At 51.8% G+C, this 16428-nt stretch overlaps 1 protein-coding gene across 7 annotated transcripts in view; it reads right to left on the bottom strand.

The window, feature by feature from the left end:
• Positions 1-13380, bottom strand: part of PDGFRA (platelet derived growth factor receptor alpha) — a 47109-nt gene extending 33729 nt beyond the window's left edge. The window contains exons 1-4 of one of the 7 annotated variants that reach the window (XM_079919756.1): positions 12183-12359; positions 4232-4367; positions 2632-2692; positions 852-1169 (exon numbers count right to left, since the gene is read on the bottom strand). In XM_079919756.1, coding sequence (XP_079775882.1) covers positions 852-1169; positions 2632-2680 — 367 coding nt within the window. In that variant the 5' untranslated portion in view covers positions 2681-2692; positions 4232-4367; positions 12183-12359. Of the gene's footprint in view, positions 1-851; positions 1170-2631; positions 2693-4231; positions 4368-8507; positions 8806-9380; positions 9435-11004; positions 11112-12182; positions 12360-13307 lie in introns of those variants that run through there. The other 6 variants (XM_079919758.1, XM_079919757.1, XM_079919760.1 and 3 more) reach the window with 6 other exon arrangements.
• Positions 13381-16428: the final 3048 nt, after the last annotated feature.

Below are 16428 nucleotides of genomic sequence, written 5' to 3'. Positions count from 1 at the left end.
CTCTGTGTCACATATTAGTAATTCTTGTTAATATTTCAAACTTTTTCATTGTTATTATCTTTGTTACAGTGATCTGTGATCAGTGATTTTGTTTTTTAACATCTTTATTGGAGTATAATTGCTTGATCAGTGATATTTGATGTTACTATTGCAAAAAGATTACAACTCACTGAAGGCTGAGACGATGGTGTTTCTAGCAATAAAATATTTTAAACTTACAGTACGTACGTTGTTTTTTTAAGACATAATGCTATTGCACACCTAATAGGCTGCAGTATAATTCAAACATAACTTTTATATCCACTGGAAAACCAAAAAAAAATTTGTGTGACTCGCTTTATTGTGATATTGGCTTTAATGAGGGGGTCAGGAGCTAAACCTGTAACATCTCCAAGGTACGCCTGTACATGTTTTATTGAATTTAAGAAATAGCATGGTTATTTGGAAACTATTCTAATGACTGTGGGCAAGTCCATGATAAGGCCTACCTAATTACTTTGTGGCCCCAGCACTAAGCAGTGCCTGTCACACAAAGCATACACAGTAAATATTTGTTGAACTCGATTGAACTGAATAGAAATGAGTACATTTCAGACATTCTGCACAATGCCAATAAAAGATGCCACAATGACAATGATTTTCAAAACTTAATACAGTTCCAAAATATTAAGTGAATATTTCTAGATGCCGGCATGACAAATGATCTTGATTTAAGTTTGTGTGTTCGCCTATAGTTTTCAAATTTTCTCCAATGAAAATTTATGATTTTTATACTTATAAAAAACTCTCATACAATCAACAGGAGAGACGGGACGACGATAAGCTTGGTCCAGGGGACCCAGGCAACTCACCTGGCACATAGATGTAAATGCGTCTGCCCTCGATCTCGCTTTCTTCCAACTGCGTGTGGTTGTAATAGCAAGTGTACAGCCCCGTGTGGGCCGCCGAGGCACTGACCACTTCCAGCACTGTCACAAAAAGGCCACTGTTGTTCTCCTCGTCCCTGATTTCCACATTGGGGTTCTCTTCTTCAGACATGGGGTACTGCCAGCTCACTTCACTCTCCCCAAAGCATCTCAGAGAAAAGGATGAATTCAGCTGGACAATCCTCTCGTTTTCATTGGGCAGGATGGAGGGTAATGAAAGCTGGCAGAGGATGAGGCTTGGCCCTGTAAAAGGAAACATGCTCTGAATAGGATGCAGGCCAAAAGGACGGTCTCACCCAGAGCAGCTTCTATGAACAATGACCATTTCTACGCAAAAATCCGCTAGCCTGGGTGCCCCTGAAAGGCCCCCCATTATAACGGCACCGCATCTGCTGAGAGCAGCAAATGCTCCTAAGGCCTCAATAGTCCCGCTAAGCGCCCCTGGATTCACCCCTCCAAACACTCCAATGGATAGAGGACGTCTGACTCCAACTCCATATTTTAGGCTCTTATGTGTGACCATGAAACATCCCAAGATAGTATAAGCCCAAGCACACATGCCTTCTTTACTGTGGACAGGGAACGCGGACAGTAAAGACACAAGGCAGATTCGTGCTCAAGAAGTACGCGTCTTCCGTTCCTCTCTACCCTCTGGCGTGCCTCCTCTCTAATGACTTCCAGAAACCAAAGCAGGAGGATGTGGATTTCAATTCAAAAAGAAGAGTCAAGCCCAAGAGCAAAAACGCCTAAGTTCATCTTAGAACCTAAAATGTCAGTCTAGCTGCTTCCTCTGTCTATAAAACTGGTAGAAGAGATGTTATGACTTAATTCATTATTCATTAATGTTCTCTAACCTCCCTCTGAGCCTGGTGTGGGAATCCCACCCGACTTCAGTATGTGTCCACTATGATTGAACAGCTTTTGTTAACGGGAAGTGGTAAGTACACCTGGGTCACTATCCTGCAGGTGGGGAATACTGAGTGGACTTCAGAACTCTTCAATCACTGACAGTGCTTAGTTCTACCATATCCATCTAGATACGACCTGAAGAGACTAATAGACTTAAGTTAACTCCTCAGATTAGAAAAACACTGGTGTCATGGTGAACATCTGCAATTTATAAATATCTGGATGAAAACTAAGAAAGTCCAATAAATATTTCAACAAATGGCCCCAGTGGCATCCCTCCTGTTGGAAGAGAGTTACTAAGCTTCCCCAAAAGTCAGTCTATTAACTCAATTTCAAGGCCAAAGGTGATTCTAAGATTTTGTAGCAATGAAAGCATCTTCCACCTAAGACAGGTATAACTTTAGACAGGTATGATTTTCTAGATGAGATTTTTCCATTATGTGTTCCCTTTGAGCATTCTTGAATTCCCCTGATCCACCTCTACTGGAAACCCATGTCCCAGGAGATGGAGGAGGGCGGTGGGCAAATTTAGACTATTATTCCTAACAATATTTCAACGCCATGATGACACACATAAAGAACATTCTTTCTTGAACTGGAATTAGTGCAATACAGCAGAGAGAACTGAAGGTTTGTGGTCATTCTAGATAATGTCCCATAGGTTTCTACTTCTCTTTACTCTTTTGGACTGTTTGCAGTATGCGCAGTATAGGTCGTATACCCGCAGAGCACAGAACTTAGGGGAAAAAGAGATTTCCCCTAGGACAATGAACTCAGATAGGCCTGTGATCCATACCTGTGACGAGACAGCCTAAGACCAGGAGTGCCCAATGGGAAGTCCCCATAGTTCTGGAAAACTGAAAAAGTCAAACAGAAACAATGTTAGTCAATAAAACAACCCGTGAGCCTAGTTCTCTTTGCGCTTTGCACTATGGAAAATGTTTTTTTTTCTTTTTTTAGTTATTAAATTGCCTTTTTATTTATTTTTAAATTTAATTTTATTATTTTTTTTATACAGCAGGTTCTTATTAGTCATCAATCTTATGTTAACAGCATCCTTTTAGTCAACAACATCCTGGGTTTTAAGATTCACAGTTGAAACAGGAAGATGCCTAAGAAGCAGAAATCAGATGGCCTTGTGCGGCCCCGAGATCATGACAGGAACCATCTGAAGCCCAAACCCTTTTTGATTGTCTGCAGCTTTCAAATTCCAAAAAGCCTGATTTTATTGTCTTGGAATATGTCCAAAAGTACAGAAGAACGGTTCCTCTTAAACCATTTAAATTAAGATTGCGAAAAACAAATAAACATGTATTTACTCAACTGCTAAACTTGAGCTGTTTTCACTCAAAATGCATTGATTGGCTTCGTGTTTCGCTAACAGAAAATACTTGGTCACATCCTCGGCAACTTTTGGGAAAAGATGCTTAGGCTGCCAACAAATATCTTAATACTTGAGAGCCATCCGGGTATAGACGTTTTTACAAGTTGCACTAACCCAGTGTCACTTAGAGGATGTCATAGGCAGGCCTGTACCAGGCTCAGGCCTGGGCCCCCAGCCCAAGTTCTCCCAGGACCTGCTACATTCACAGTCAAGCTGAACAAGGCACAGAAAAGCCGAGGGCACAGGCATGGAAAGAGGATCCGTAAAGGAAGTGAAAAAGGGAGAGGAAGTGCGAGAGAAAAGTGTGGCTAAATTCTTGTGTTTCAGGGATGCAGTAAACCACGGGATAAAATTCAATGGATGATTCGTTCTCATACAGGTACCTGTACCTGCAAAAGCCAAGTTCTCCACCCTGATCTCCTGCAACAAATTCTAGGGAACGGAAGAGAAGTAGAGAGAGAGAGAGAGACTGAAACTGAATGTCCCTAAGACAAAACAGGGAAAAGCAGTGGGCAAGAAAGGGGGGATAAGGAAAATTAACGGAGGGAAAAATGAAAAGCAGGACCCATACTGCCCTGCAGTAAAACCACTGAAAAATCCGTTCTGGTCCACCCTCTGAAAAGGCCCCTCTTCTTTATCCTTTTCTTTCCATGCACACCCCACAAATTTTATTATCTCCCGCTTCACTTCCCACATGAAGTCACTGAGAAAGTGATCTTCCTGAAGTCGACCACGATGAGCTTCCAGGTATTGGGTCTGCTGAGCATCCAAGTTTCAATTAAAGAGGCTCCGCGGAGGGGCCTGGGCAGGGGCGCAAGCTTTAAGATGACCCATAAAAATCACCTAAGCCTTGGCCTGGGAGGTACTGGGTCTCTGAGTCGCTCAAAACCCCAACTCATGCAACGGAAATGAGTTCATGGGGCTTGACTTGTTCCATCACTGACTCTGATGTGTGTACAGGATTCCTGAGTAAGCCGTCTAAAAAACAAAACCAAAGAAGGAATTCACGTTCGCCTGTGTTTAGCCCTTGTTTTCTTCTTTTTTTTTTTTTTCGTTGCAGAGGATCCAGTTGATAATAGCCTAGTAGTTTTTGGTGGAGCACGAGAGCTTCGTCATGTATTCTTGCTTGGAAGTGGCAACTGGTCTACCTGCAGACATCAGATTAAATTCTACCAGTTAAATGGAAGAGGAAGAAAGACAGAGTGAAACATGGAATGCTGGTAGCAGTGAGTGGGCTGGACAGGAATAAAATGATAATTCTGTTTTCTCCAAAGCGGGAACGAGAAACCAATATGTATGAAGCCAAAGTTGTCATGTGTATGCCGTGTTTGTTGATAATAACCCTGTGAAATATCTGATTTTAAAAAGGGCCGCTTGTGGCTCAGAGAGGTTTAGCAAATGACCCAAAATCACGCTGTTGGTGGTAAAGCCAGGATTGTAACACCGCGTCTGTGTAATGCAAACACCACGCTCTCTGCAATCCACCATATGTTCTCTCTCAAGGGAAGGTCAGTGTTTCAACCTTCTGTGCTCCCTCCACCCCCAACTATTTCCTAATGCAAACTGGGGCCCTGCTTTCCTCCTCTGCTCTCTGCCACAGTGAGAGCAGCACAATGTGCCGTGAACCCAAATGCAATTTGCACAATGCTAGCTGGCTGATGGCTTCCAAGGATCCTGGCGTGTGCCCAGGGATGCAGGGTCCCCTCACTGCTGCGGTGACGGGCACAGCGGGCCCCAGAGCCGGGCTGGAAAGACTGACTTACCACAATTAGCAGTAACGGGCCTGTGTGTTTGTACATATAAATATCAACCTCCCACTGATAATCCACTTAGCAAACTTCAAAGGAGCCCTCCAGAGCCAGCTTGATGTCTTGGGTTTTATCACATTTATATCCTGCATTCCTTCAGCTGGGCTTGCCAATGATGCATCTTTAAAGCATTCCCAAGCTTAAGAGAGGGGCTCACTGCTTTTACAGCGCAGGCTCTGACGAGCGTTTTGCCCCGGCCAGGCCCCACCATGTTTCCTTCTGTGCATCCAGATATGGGGGACCCGATGCCAGGGAGGATTACTTACTGACATACAAAGTGGGCAATGAAAACAGGGCCTCGGAGCAAGCGATAATGATACAAATACTGAAAATCAACATGTGTTTACTTATGATTTCAACCTCCCTTCTCTGATAAGAGTGGTTCCCTGGCTAGAAATCTAGGCATATTGGTGAAGTTTCGTGTCATTACTCGTCTGTAACTCAGACAATTTACTCGTGAATAATTGCAGACTGTTAGCCCTACAGGGAGGTAATAGAAAACAACTGGAAAGAACGGAGGCTTCCCTTCCTATTGGCCCTGGAGTGAGAATCTCTAGGAGTCATGTTGCTATTTCCAGTGCTCTTCTACTCTGGGAGTAAATGGTCATCCTTAATCGGTAACCCCTATCCTAGAGCTCCTCCAAAAGTCGGACATGCAAATATCAGGAACTGAGGTTACAGATTCAGGGAAACACAGCGTGTTATGAGTCAGCAAGAATAAACCACTTTGCAAGGACGAACAATGGATTTCATCCAAAAAACATTTTTTTAATCATCATCATTTCTCTCATGCCAGCCGTGCGCTGAGACGTCAGTCTCAATCCTCTATACTCACAACTCGTTGCCACGGGTTAGAGAAACGACTGGAGAAAAGAGATCTCTTCCGTGTTCACTCTCAGACAAATGAGTGTGGTCTCTCCTCCCACCCCCCATTCTCTGGTCCTTCATTCCTTCTCTCAGAAGATACGATAGAAATGGCATTAGAGCAGGCTTTGATCCCACATCTGACACCTAGGCCACCTCTCTGAACCTCAGTCTCTTCTGTAAACCAAGACTAACACCTGACTCGCTGGCTTGCCTTACTGCATTATTATAAAGACTAAATTCTATAGTGTAATTGAAAGGGCTTCAGAAACTGCAGCTGTTAGTTTTCATACTGCCTCTTTTTCTGCAGGCTCCAAAAATGTTTTAGATGAGAGGGACATCAGAGGGGCTACTGCAGCTTCTACTTACTGAGAGCAGTCAGGCCCCAGAGGCCACTTGACTGGCCCTGTACCACCTGCGTAGTGGAGAACTGAATCTGAACTCGCATGTGGTGAAGCCTGGTGTAGTGATCAACACTGTTTCAAGTTGAACCAATATATACAGTCATGTAAACAGAGAAACAAATCTGTTTGCAGCCACTATTCTTTCTCTTTAACAGGTTGCCATCTCTGTCCCTGCAAACAGAAGCAAAGAGCCATTAACTATGACTCTACAGTCAAAAACAACATGCTAAGCTAGAGAGTAAGCACAGGGCAAGCAATGCAAGGGCACTATTTCCAGAAGAGAGAGCATGGCATTCTTCTCACAAAGCCAGAGAGCTGGCTTCCGGATCACCAGCTGCACAATGCATCCCGCTGCAGAGCCGCTGAATACTGAATTTCACCCCACCCTGGCATGACTAGAGGCCACAGAAGACTCTCTCACAGTCCCAAAAGTCACTGACGACCTCAAGATTCAGATTTCCGAGGTTCAGTTAATTTCAGCTCTCTTCAGTTAATTCTAACTGTGAAAATTACATGGGCTGCTTTTCCCCTGCAACAAATGTTCTTGCAACTTCAGCCCAGGCAATCCAAATGCTGGTCTACCCTGGTGGCAACTTCAGCGAGGGTGTGTTTACTGGGATCTGCACCTCACCAGAGCCTGTTTTACTGTTTTTATCTCCTTGAGTTCCATTAGACATTCCAGTGATGGGCGGGGGCTGGAGCATTTTTACATGGGAACATTTTATGGGACCGTCTGAGCTCATAAACCTTTCTGCTCTCCTGCACCAGATATTTGACCACAGGAGACTACAATGTCAACTTCCTTTTGATTGTCACCAAACTGGTGTGACACCTAATGGGACAACCTTAGGCGTAGCAGCTTGTAGTATACTTGATCTCACCAAGTCCCCAACACTAGGGCTTCACTGTAAAAGGAAATGCAAATAACCCACCTATCTTCTTCACAGGTCTGTTCTGATAATCAGATGTGGTAGGTCAGCACTTTGCTCATTAGGTAAATACAAAGGATTAACAACTAAGGCGAAAGACTACCCAGAAGTCCATAAAATAAATGTTGTCAGCCCAATGATTCTTGCAACTTCACAGAAGAAGAAACCTTGGTCCTACCGGGTGGAAAATGCATCTTCCTGGGGCCACGACTCACTTAGAATATCCGCGAAGCCCATTCTCGCAAAGGGTCGTTGCAGTTCTCAAGTAAAACCAGCAGGTGGCAGTATTGGTCCAAGGGACAGGCAGTCCGGCTTAGATGCTGCTACAATTTCTGTACCAAAATGTCCCAAATCTTAACTTCCAATCTCTTATTTTATTGGGTTGTACATTTAGGTTTCGTGGTGACCTCAGCTCAAAGCCCGCAGAATAGAAACAGGAATAGGGTAACTGCCTGCGAAATGGCTTAAAGTTCCGCGGGGCCCCAAGAGAATTCGCTGAAGGCCAGACATCACCACCACCACCATCACCATCACCATCACCCCTGCCAGAGGGTCGGCCGGGGAGACTGAGCTTCGGGAGCCAGGAAAATGGCGCTGCCATCCCAGGTCGCAAAGGTTTAGAAAGTTCAGCAGGAAAAGCCACTCGGGAGGAGGTCGGGCGGTTCAGGGTTTTGTTTCACCAACGCTCTCCCCACCTTGCAGTTTCCGCCCGCTCAGGGGAGGGAGACCACCTGGGCAGCGCTAGGTGGGGGTCCCGACGCCGTGGCCGGGCCCGCGCTGCCCAATCTGTTCGCATACCATTGTCACCCCTCGTAAAGCCCCCGGCGGGGGCCGCGACGGCCGCGCAGCCCGGGAACTACGGGCTGATTGGAAACGACTGCTCCCATTGCATAATAACGCAGGGTCGTAAAACAAACAGCAAGAGGCCGCCTGCGCGGCAGGAGAACTTTCGAGGGGCTTGACACCGACCCCCACCCAAGAGCGCCCAGGATTTTACATCCTCCGCTTCTCCCACATGTAATTACTATGACGCCCCTACCCTTATCCCCAAACCCGGAGACCTCCGCCCCTCTCGTCCACCCAGCGCCATCCGGGCACACAAAGTGCCCGCGAGGCGTCAATCTGAGGCCTCCGGGAGGGGGTAAGGTGACCGAGGTTAGTCTTCCCCTGGGTCTCAGCGCTGCGCTCCGACCCGGCGGCTGCGGGGACCGCCGGAGGCTAGCGGAGAGCCGGATTGCGAGCCGGACGCCCGCTAGAGGGCGCGGTAGCCCCGAGAATCTTACCCGGCTAGCTCCTCGCTCCGGCCGGCCGCTCTGGCTCCGGGTCCCCGACAGCGCAGCGGAGACCGCTGCTCGCCCACCTTCGCCGGGGTGGTTCCGCGCTGGCACAGTCCGGCCTCCGGCCCCGCCACGCCCACACGAACACCGAGCGGGCCGCTCCCCCTCCCGCTGGTCCACGTTCTCGTCAGCTCAGTCACCCCGGCGCTTGGGGCAACGACCGCTCGTTCCCAGGTTTAGCGCCCGCGTCCGCCGCTGCGCCCCAGGCACGACGCTAGGCGTTTGCATTGTTTTCGGCTGAGACCTGAGAGGGGGCCGGACGGGGTGGAGGGAGAAGGACCGGGTGGGTTTAGGGTTACAGTCGCACGCTAGCGCCTCCTATGGGTCGGAAAGCGCCACGGCCGCGGACAGCTGCTCGCAGAGAAGGCCGCCGTGGCTGCGCCTCCTGCGCTTTTAAGAACCCAGCCTTTCCCCAGTGTCCCCCTTGCCCGACGCTCGCTCAGCCGCGGCTGCCCTAAGCACACAAGCGCCGCCTGCGCCTCTCGCTCCCCTTTCGCGGGGAAGGGGAAGACTGCTATAGGCGGGGAAGGAAGCACCCTGATTCCGAGGTCGTCCATCCCCTACAATCTACTTTTCCAACGGATCCCTGGCTCACTGTTCAGTTTAAAACAAAAGGAAATGCCACCAAGCCACTACAGCACAAGACAAGCACCGGCAGAGCCCGGACTAGAGTGTTGTGGGGAAAAGCAATTTGCCCCGACTCTGCCTCCCGCGCTCGAGGCAAGACCACAAACCTTACCCCCCGCCTCGCGTACCCCGCTGGCTGATGCTGCGCGCGGACCCCGTAAGACCAGACGCAAGGGAGGCTGAGAGCCGTACCTTTCGGCGACCGAGCAAGCTCTTAGCTTTCCCCCATGAATTGCCACTTTTCCATCAACAACGTGTAACCCTATCGCAGCTCCCCGGAGGCCAGAGGGAGTCCCACCCACCGGGGTCTGCAGGAAGGCGCCGGTCACCACGTCCCCAGGATGCGTCCCGGCACTGCGCGCCGCCCACGGCCGGTCCCCAGGAGGCACAAAACGGGCCCGCCTCGGCGCCAGACGCGTTTGCAGCTGGGAAGCCGGGCCCGATGCCCCTCCCCCTACACCCCTCCCCAGTCCGTGCCCCCGGAGGAAAGCGGACCTGGGGCCGGGAGCCAAGGCTCCGTTTCGAGTCCCTCTCGGTCTAAAGGCTGGTGCAAGGGCCGAGGGGCAGCTGAGGGCTCCTTCCTGGTGCCTTCTCCCACCTCGTCTATCTCCCACTCGCCACCACCCCTCGCTCTTGGGGCTCCAATCCTGGACCAGCTACACTTGGGTCAAACCAAAAGCAAGACTGTCCAAGAGCCCGAAGCAGGGACTCACTAGGGTGTCAGTGAGGCTGGTCGGGCCCTCGCCTGTCGGGGAGTGGAGGAAGGGCCCCCTTTACCGTAAGGACTGTGAAGAGGAGAAAGGCAAGAGAGAAAGAAAAGACGGAAGGGGAGCAAAGCAGCAGTACCAGAGCCTGGGTCGGTCAGATGGAGGTGGAGATTGGGGATGGGAGGGAATGTTAAAACCAGAGCCAGAGCGGAAACAAATGAGGTGCTCACGTCCCGGGGGCCCCTTCCTCCCCTCCAGCGGCCCCCGGGCTCGCCGGTCTCTGGGGTGTTAGTCCCGTGAGCTGTGCGGCTGGTTGTCGTGCCCCGTTTGCCCCGGATGTCTCTCCCTGCTCTAAAAACCTGCCTAGTTCTGTTCGAAGGCGACCGCGGCGAGGCGAGGCGGTCCAAAACGTTGAGCAATTCGGTTGCGGAGCCAAAAAGCCATTTCCCACACAGCGAAGCCAGGGGCTTTTCCAGGCGGCCGGGCCGGGCGCGGGGCAGTCCGGACCTGATAAGTGTCATTCACGCTCCCTCTCCAGCCCCAATCTGCCTCTCACCCTTGGAGATGGGCTGGGGGAGCAAAGGGCGGGGGTGGGGGGGCCGCTCTGGCGGCGAGAGAGACAGCGAACCGACAGCCCCTCGCTTCCTCCACGGCTGAGACGCTTGGCCAGGCTACTGGCAGCTCCTTCACACCTGGCCAGGCGGCCGGGGTTCATGGCCCCCTCAGACAGCGGTGCTCGGGTCAAGCCACACTCCCTCTCACTCTCAGCTGGCCGAGACCCTTTCCGACCTGAACCGCTGATCCCAGTTGTTTCCGAGCCAAGTGGACGCCGCCCGCTCCCCTGGCGCTGCCTGGAGAAGTTAATCTCACGTATAAAAGCCGATTTCCATGGGGATAGACGGTGGAAGAAGGAGGGGCGCGAGGAGAGAGCTCCGAGGCGGGCAGAGACTCTGGCCGGCGCAGGGAGTGGAATAGAAACAGGGACACTGGAGAGGGTGAAGCACGGGCGGCGAGTGCCACGCATCCCCGCGCGGAAAGGGGCATTCGAGGGGGGTGCAGGGTCCGGGTGCCCCGAGGGAGGTATTTCGCCTCCCATCTTCCTGTCTTACCTGGGAACCAAGTTTCTCCGTTACGAGTTGTCCCTAACTTCCCCCACAAGAAGTTCTCCACTTTTTTGGCGATCTTCCTTCTTTCCTTCCTGCGGCCGGGACTGGGCAGGAGCAGAGCCCCGGGCTTTGCATAAACGGTTCGACCAAGGAAGGGGGCGCGCAGAGATTGGTGGGGGTGGGGACCACCGCGCACAATGAGGGCCCCTTGGAGCGCAGTTCGAAATTCCTCAAATCCCAGTTGCTGGAATGCGAGGCGACGATGACTTCTTCACTCGGGGCCAAATGTGTTTGTCATTACTCCAGACCGCCTGCCTGCCTGCCCTGGCCGCCGTCGCCCCCGCGCTAGAGCGCGCAACCAGAGCGCACTGCGGGGCTGGCGCCCGCTCTCCCTTGCACTTCACTGATCCCACAAACCTCCGAGGAGCTCCCCAAACCTCGCCCAAATCCGCGCCCCCTCTGCTTGTCTCGAAGCCGCCAAGGCTGTGGTGAGTCTGGCCCCGGCTCGCACCGGGCGCAGCGTCGTCCAGTAATTACGCGCCCTGGGTCGGCGCCATGTGCACCCGGCGGGCACCCAAGGTCCGGCCCTCTCCAGCCGAGCCTTTCACGCCTCCCCTCCCTTCAACCCCTTCCGCGCCCCGCTCCGCGCTCTTCTCTCCCCACCTCCCTCGGTCCACCGGCCGCGCTCCACACCACCCGCTACAGCGCTGTCGCGCCAAACTGCGGGCGAGGAATGAAAATACTCGTTAAAAACCTGTCGCCTTCCAGGACCCAATGCCAGGAAGAGGGCAAACACCTCTGCCCCAACTCCCAGCAGTACTAGGTGCTAGTCCCAGTATACAGGAATACCACCCCCAATCCCAAAGGAAACCTCAAAAATGTAACCTTAAACAATTTCTTTGGGAGGCCATAGAGTTGCTAGAAAAACACTGCTTTTAAAAATAGGTCTGGAAAATGTGGTTTTTTTAAAATGCCTAGACTTTCGAACTCTATAGTTATCTTTCCTCCAAGTGAAGTTTATTCAAAATAAATTACTCTCTGGACACACAACTAGAATTCAACTCCAATTTTTTTTTTTCTGATCGCCCAAACTTTAAGTGAAGTTACTTCACTTCTTGTAGCCCAAAGGGCCTGATTAGGGACTTCTCTTAGAAACAAAAATCCTTTTTCTCCTCCCTTACCTTCTCCTCCTATGTCAATTCGCAATGAAAATCCTACATATGGAGCAAAAAATGTGTCCACGGCCTTCAGTCCTCTCCTGTAGTCCCCTCCTCTGTTTCTCTCACTCTAGCTCCAACCGTAATGGGCTCAAAAACCGCGTTTTGTAATTGATTCAATGTTATAGTCCATCCTTCTAAAACTAATCATTTGCTCTAAGTAAATAGCTGTCAGGAAATGAAGGCCCCCCCTCCCCTCGGCCTCTTCAAAATAAGAGTTTCCCTCGAACTCCGTGCGCTCTGAATCTTCCAGCCCCCAGATTGCGCCTTCACTTTTCGCTCTTACGCAATCAGGGGGTCCAGCCCCAACCTCCAGACTTCGACAACAACTGGGGGGCGGGGAGAAGCAGACCAGATGGGGTGGGTGGGATGGAAGAGGGAGGTGTGGATGCTCTGCCGGGGAAGGGGTTCGCGAAGATACAAACTGCCCATCATTTCCAGAATGAGTTTGCCTCCTGATCTGGGGGACATTTTCCTACGCAGCTAAGTTGCTTTGTATTTTCTTTGAAAGGAAGAAAAAGAACACGTTAAATTGTAGTTAATGCCCAGAGAGAATATAAATCTGGAATCGAGAAGTGGCCCTTCTGTAGGAATTCCTAGCCCGACTATAACTGGGGCCGTCAGGAGAGATCTCCGAGCGCTTGCGTCGTTTTGAACCTGGGGTCTTTTAGGGAAAGTTCCGTGCAGTTGCTAATCCTTTAATGGGATTAGGCAAACTGTTGAGTCTAATAAGAAGATGATGGGTGTTTTTTGGTTTGCTTTGGTTTTGTTTGGTTTTGTTTGAAAACGGGTTTGAAGGAGGGTACAAAGAGTCGAGGGTCTGCATAGGTTTGGAACGTTCTCTGACAGAACGACCTTTACTCCCTTGGAGCACTTATCTTGTCATGTCTTTGTTTTCATGGTTATCTGGGCGAGGTTGTCCTGGCTTCTATCACGCACACAAAAAGGCTCAGGCTTGAGCGTCTGGGGAATCCTCTACAAACAGCCTGTCACCTCCGCGCTCGGGGTGGGGGGGAGGTGTGTGGGGGGTGTTGGGGGTGCAATTTGACTCTCCCTGCGCTCCCTCCCGCCGCCTAGGTCGGACCTTACCTGTGCCCTGGGGGTTGAGAACGGAGCCCCAAACCCTTTGCCGTGGGCGCGAGGCAAGAGACAACGCCGGGAGAAAGCGATCCTGCTCGCGAAGGAAAGGGGGCGCTGACGCTCCAGGAACCAGACCTGGGCGGAGTGGGGCTGTCGAGCGAGGGCGGGGGAAGGGAGCGAGTTCACCTTCCCCGCCTTCCCTAATTTTGAATTCTCTTGCTGGGTGGAGGGGCTCATCCCTCCCCCACCCTCACTCCCCACACACAACACACACACTCCTGAGAACGGCCAGCGCGGCCTGGTTTAGGCTGGAACGTGAGACAGCCATCACCTTTACCTCATCCAGAGGATGGACGCGGGACAGCCTGCAGGGGATGGTCCCAGAGAAGTACTCCAAGGGGTGCTGTATTGAACTGGGACCGGTTCCTGGGATGTCAGGCAGGGGAAGACGCCTGAGGCTGGGCTAGGGGCCCTATACCCCCAGCCCTTCTGCGCAACCGCCTCTCCTGCATCTTCGGTTCGGGTGACTGCCCTGCTCACTATTACTTCCACATGTTCTTTCAGGAAATCATTGAAGGCGAATATATGAACAGCCCCTTGTTCGGAATGCTAACAGGATACCGTAATGTTTGTAGATAACGAACGGGAACTAAAGACACCACCCCCAAAAAAAATTGGAGTGCGGAATAATAGGGGGAACGCGGGTGCTGGCTTTCATGCAATTAAAAAAGTCAAGCTGAGATCTAAGTTTTTATACCAAGTACCCAAGAGGGTAGGAAGCGAGGCAGGGAGCAGGGCCTACCCAGGAAGGCCTGCTTTGCTGCTAAGAGATTGCCAGACCGGTCACGCCGGGATCTCCCGAACGCAGGGCCCCAGCACTCCCCGCCCACAAATGGTAACTTCACAGTTCATTTCAGAGAAGCTTAAAGGGGCCCGAAAAACGGACTGGGCGGAGGGTGTCTTCGGACCATAACTCCTCGCCAGTTTAAAGCAGAGAATGGATGAGCCAGTAAGCACTCAGTTGTCCTTCTGGTAGTAATTACCTGCCTAATTTGAATGATGCCTTTGTTATGATCATTAACAAACATTTGCTAAAGGTTTCCATGTGTGACATTCCAGACGGTTTAAAGGCCTGCGGAGCAGACTCCCGGCATAGAACACCGGTGGGGGGTGGCGCAGAGAAGCAAATGGTTGGGAGAAGTTTTCGCCGAGTCTGGGCCGAGCAAAGATGGAGAGAGGGCAACATCTGCCTCTCCAGCAAAAGCAAAATAAACCCAGTGGTCAGGAGCGACCTCGGGGCTGGAGGTCCTCGGGAAGGGGCGGTTCGTTCCTTAAGACGAGTCCCGCCCAGCTGCCCCTCCCACTGCTCATAGGCGGGTTTGAATCTTGCTGTCCGCCCTCCGCCGCTGGCCAGAGGCTTGGAGAGGTCGGGGCTGCGCCCGTCAGTCAGCCCGGGCGTCGCTGGGAGGTGGGGCGAGCCGAGTTTCGCTCTCCCCGTGTTGTTCTAAGATCCTCCAGATTGCTCCCCCCGATGCCCGGTGTCCTGGGTGGTCCTGGAGCCGCAGCGGGCAAGAAGCGTCTCCTGGCCGAGGCGGACTGAGGGGTCTCTTCTCGTCGGCTTCTGCCTGGGGCATCGCGGGTGACCGGGCCACCCCTGTGCGCCCCGAGGAGTGACCCTCGCCGGCTTGGGCAGCTGAGCGAAGGTCTCAGCCTGCACCCGGATTTTGATTTTCAACCTCTTCTGCTTTTCCCTTGAGGGATCATCATGGGGTTAAGAATGAGGGTTTATCTCCCCAAACCCGGAGTCTGGGCAGCTGCGACCCTCTGGGAAGGAGGCCCAACTCGGGAGTTGAGCCAAGTGGGAAGTTTGGGGAATGAGGTGTTTCTGGCGTGACCTTGCGCATCTAGGCGCTCAAGCGACTGTGAAAGTGGAGGCAAAAGATGTAGCAGAGCCAGCCATCAAAAAGAGGACTCCACAAAGTTTTTACAACCAAATCGAAATGGTTCCTGAGAACAAAAACAAAATCTCCCCCTGCCCTGCTTCCCGGGCTCGCGCTTTCGGTCCCCACCCCACCCCTGGGAGACCGCTGCCGCAGCTCGGGGCGTCACACCTTCGGCTTTCATGGGCGTTCCCCGCTGAGTTGGCTTTTTGTTTCTCCTTTACTCCTCCCCTCCTCTCCGGCTCCGCCCCCCAATTCTACTTTCCGCGGAGAATTCAGAAGGTCCTTCGGCTTTAGGAGACCTTTGGTTGCAGCAGTTATCAAAGCCGTTAGTTAACGGAAATCACATTTACACCAACCTGCAACTGGTTTTTCAAATGAAATTGATGAGGGGGGCACATTTCTGGCTTTCTGAATTGAAAATGAAGGGCCGTTTGATGGTTGGGAGGGAAACGAGGCTCTAACTGTCCCTTTTCCCACCCCCTTCAATTCTCGATTGGGCCTGGAAGGGACGCCTCCGTGGGCCCACCGAAGGGACCTTCGTCGGGAAGGCCCGGAGGAGGCTTGTGGACGTGGTGCACAGATGTGTGGAGTCCCCGCAGAGCGCCGGGAACCCCGCCCTTGCCTCGGGTCTGCCCCGGCTAAGGCTTGGAAGCTTGCTGCGAGCCTCTGCACGCTCAGAACGCAGAGAGGCCCAAGTCTCAGAAAGGGAGGAGAAAGAGGGTCCAGACCGGCCTGTGTAACTTGGGGTGACAGTTCTCTCTGGGGCCCCTGGCACACCTCCTCTTCTTCCCAGTGTCTGGCTAAGGGCGCAGCGTCTCTTCTGGGTTCCTTGCTCTCTCTGCAGAGATTCGTCTCCCGAGAGACGTAGAAAGCGGTTCCCCGTGGCTGGAGACCAGAGGCACCCTCTGCTAGGGTCCCTAACACTTCAGCCTGCTTACCGACCTGAGGACCAGAGACTGTGGAGTTGGGAAAGATGTGGTAGGACTAGACTCCTCTGCGTCTGGATTTATGGATACCCTTTTCCTAGGGAGAGAGCCCCACTTCCTCAATCTAGGGATGTTTCTGTACCTCCTACTCCCCTCTCCTCCTCTTAGGCCTTAGCTTTTGGTTACTTTTAATTTGAAACCCGTGTGAGGGGAGAGGGAAGGAACGAGGAGATTGGGAGGTCTGCTCTTTATTAGGGGCCC

The sequence above is a fragment of the Stenella coeruleoalba genome (assembly GCF_951394435.1).
Source record: "Stenella coeruleoalba genome assembly, chromosome: 4".
Taxonomy (NCBI): Eukaryota; Metazoa; Chordata; class Mammalia; order Artiodactyla; family Delphinidae; genus Stenella; species Stenella coeruleoalba.
Note: the sequence above shows the minus strand (reverse complement) of the source record. Positions and strands in the feature narration are given on the sequence as shown.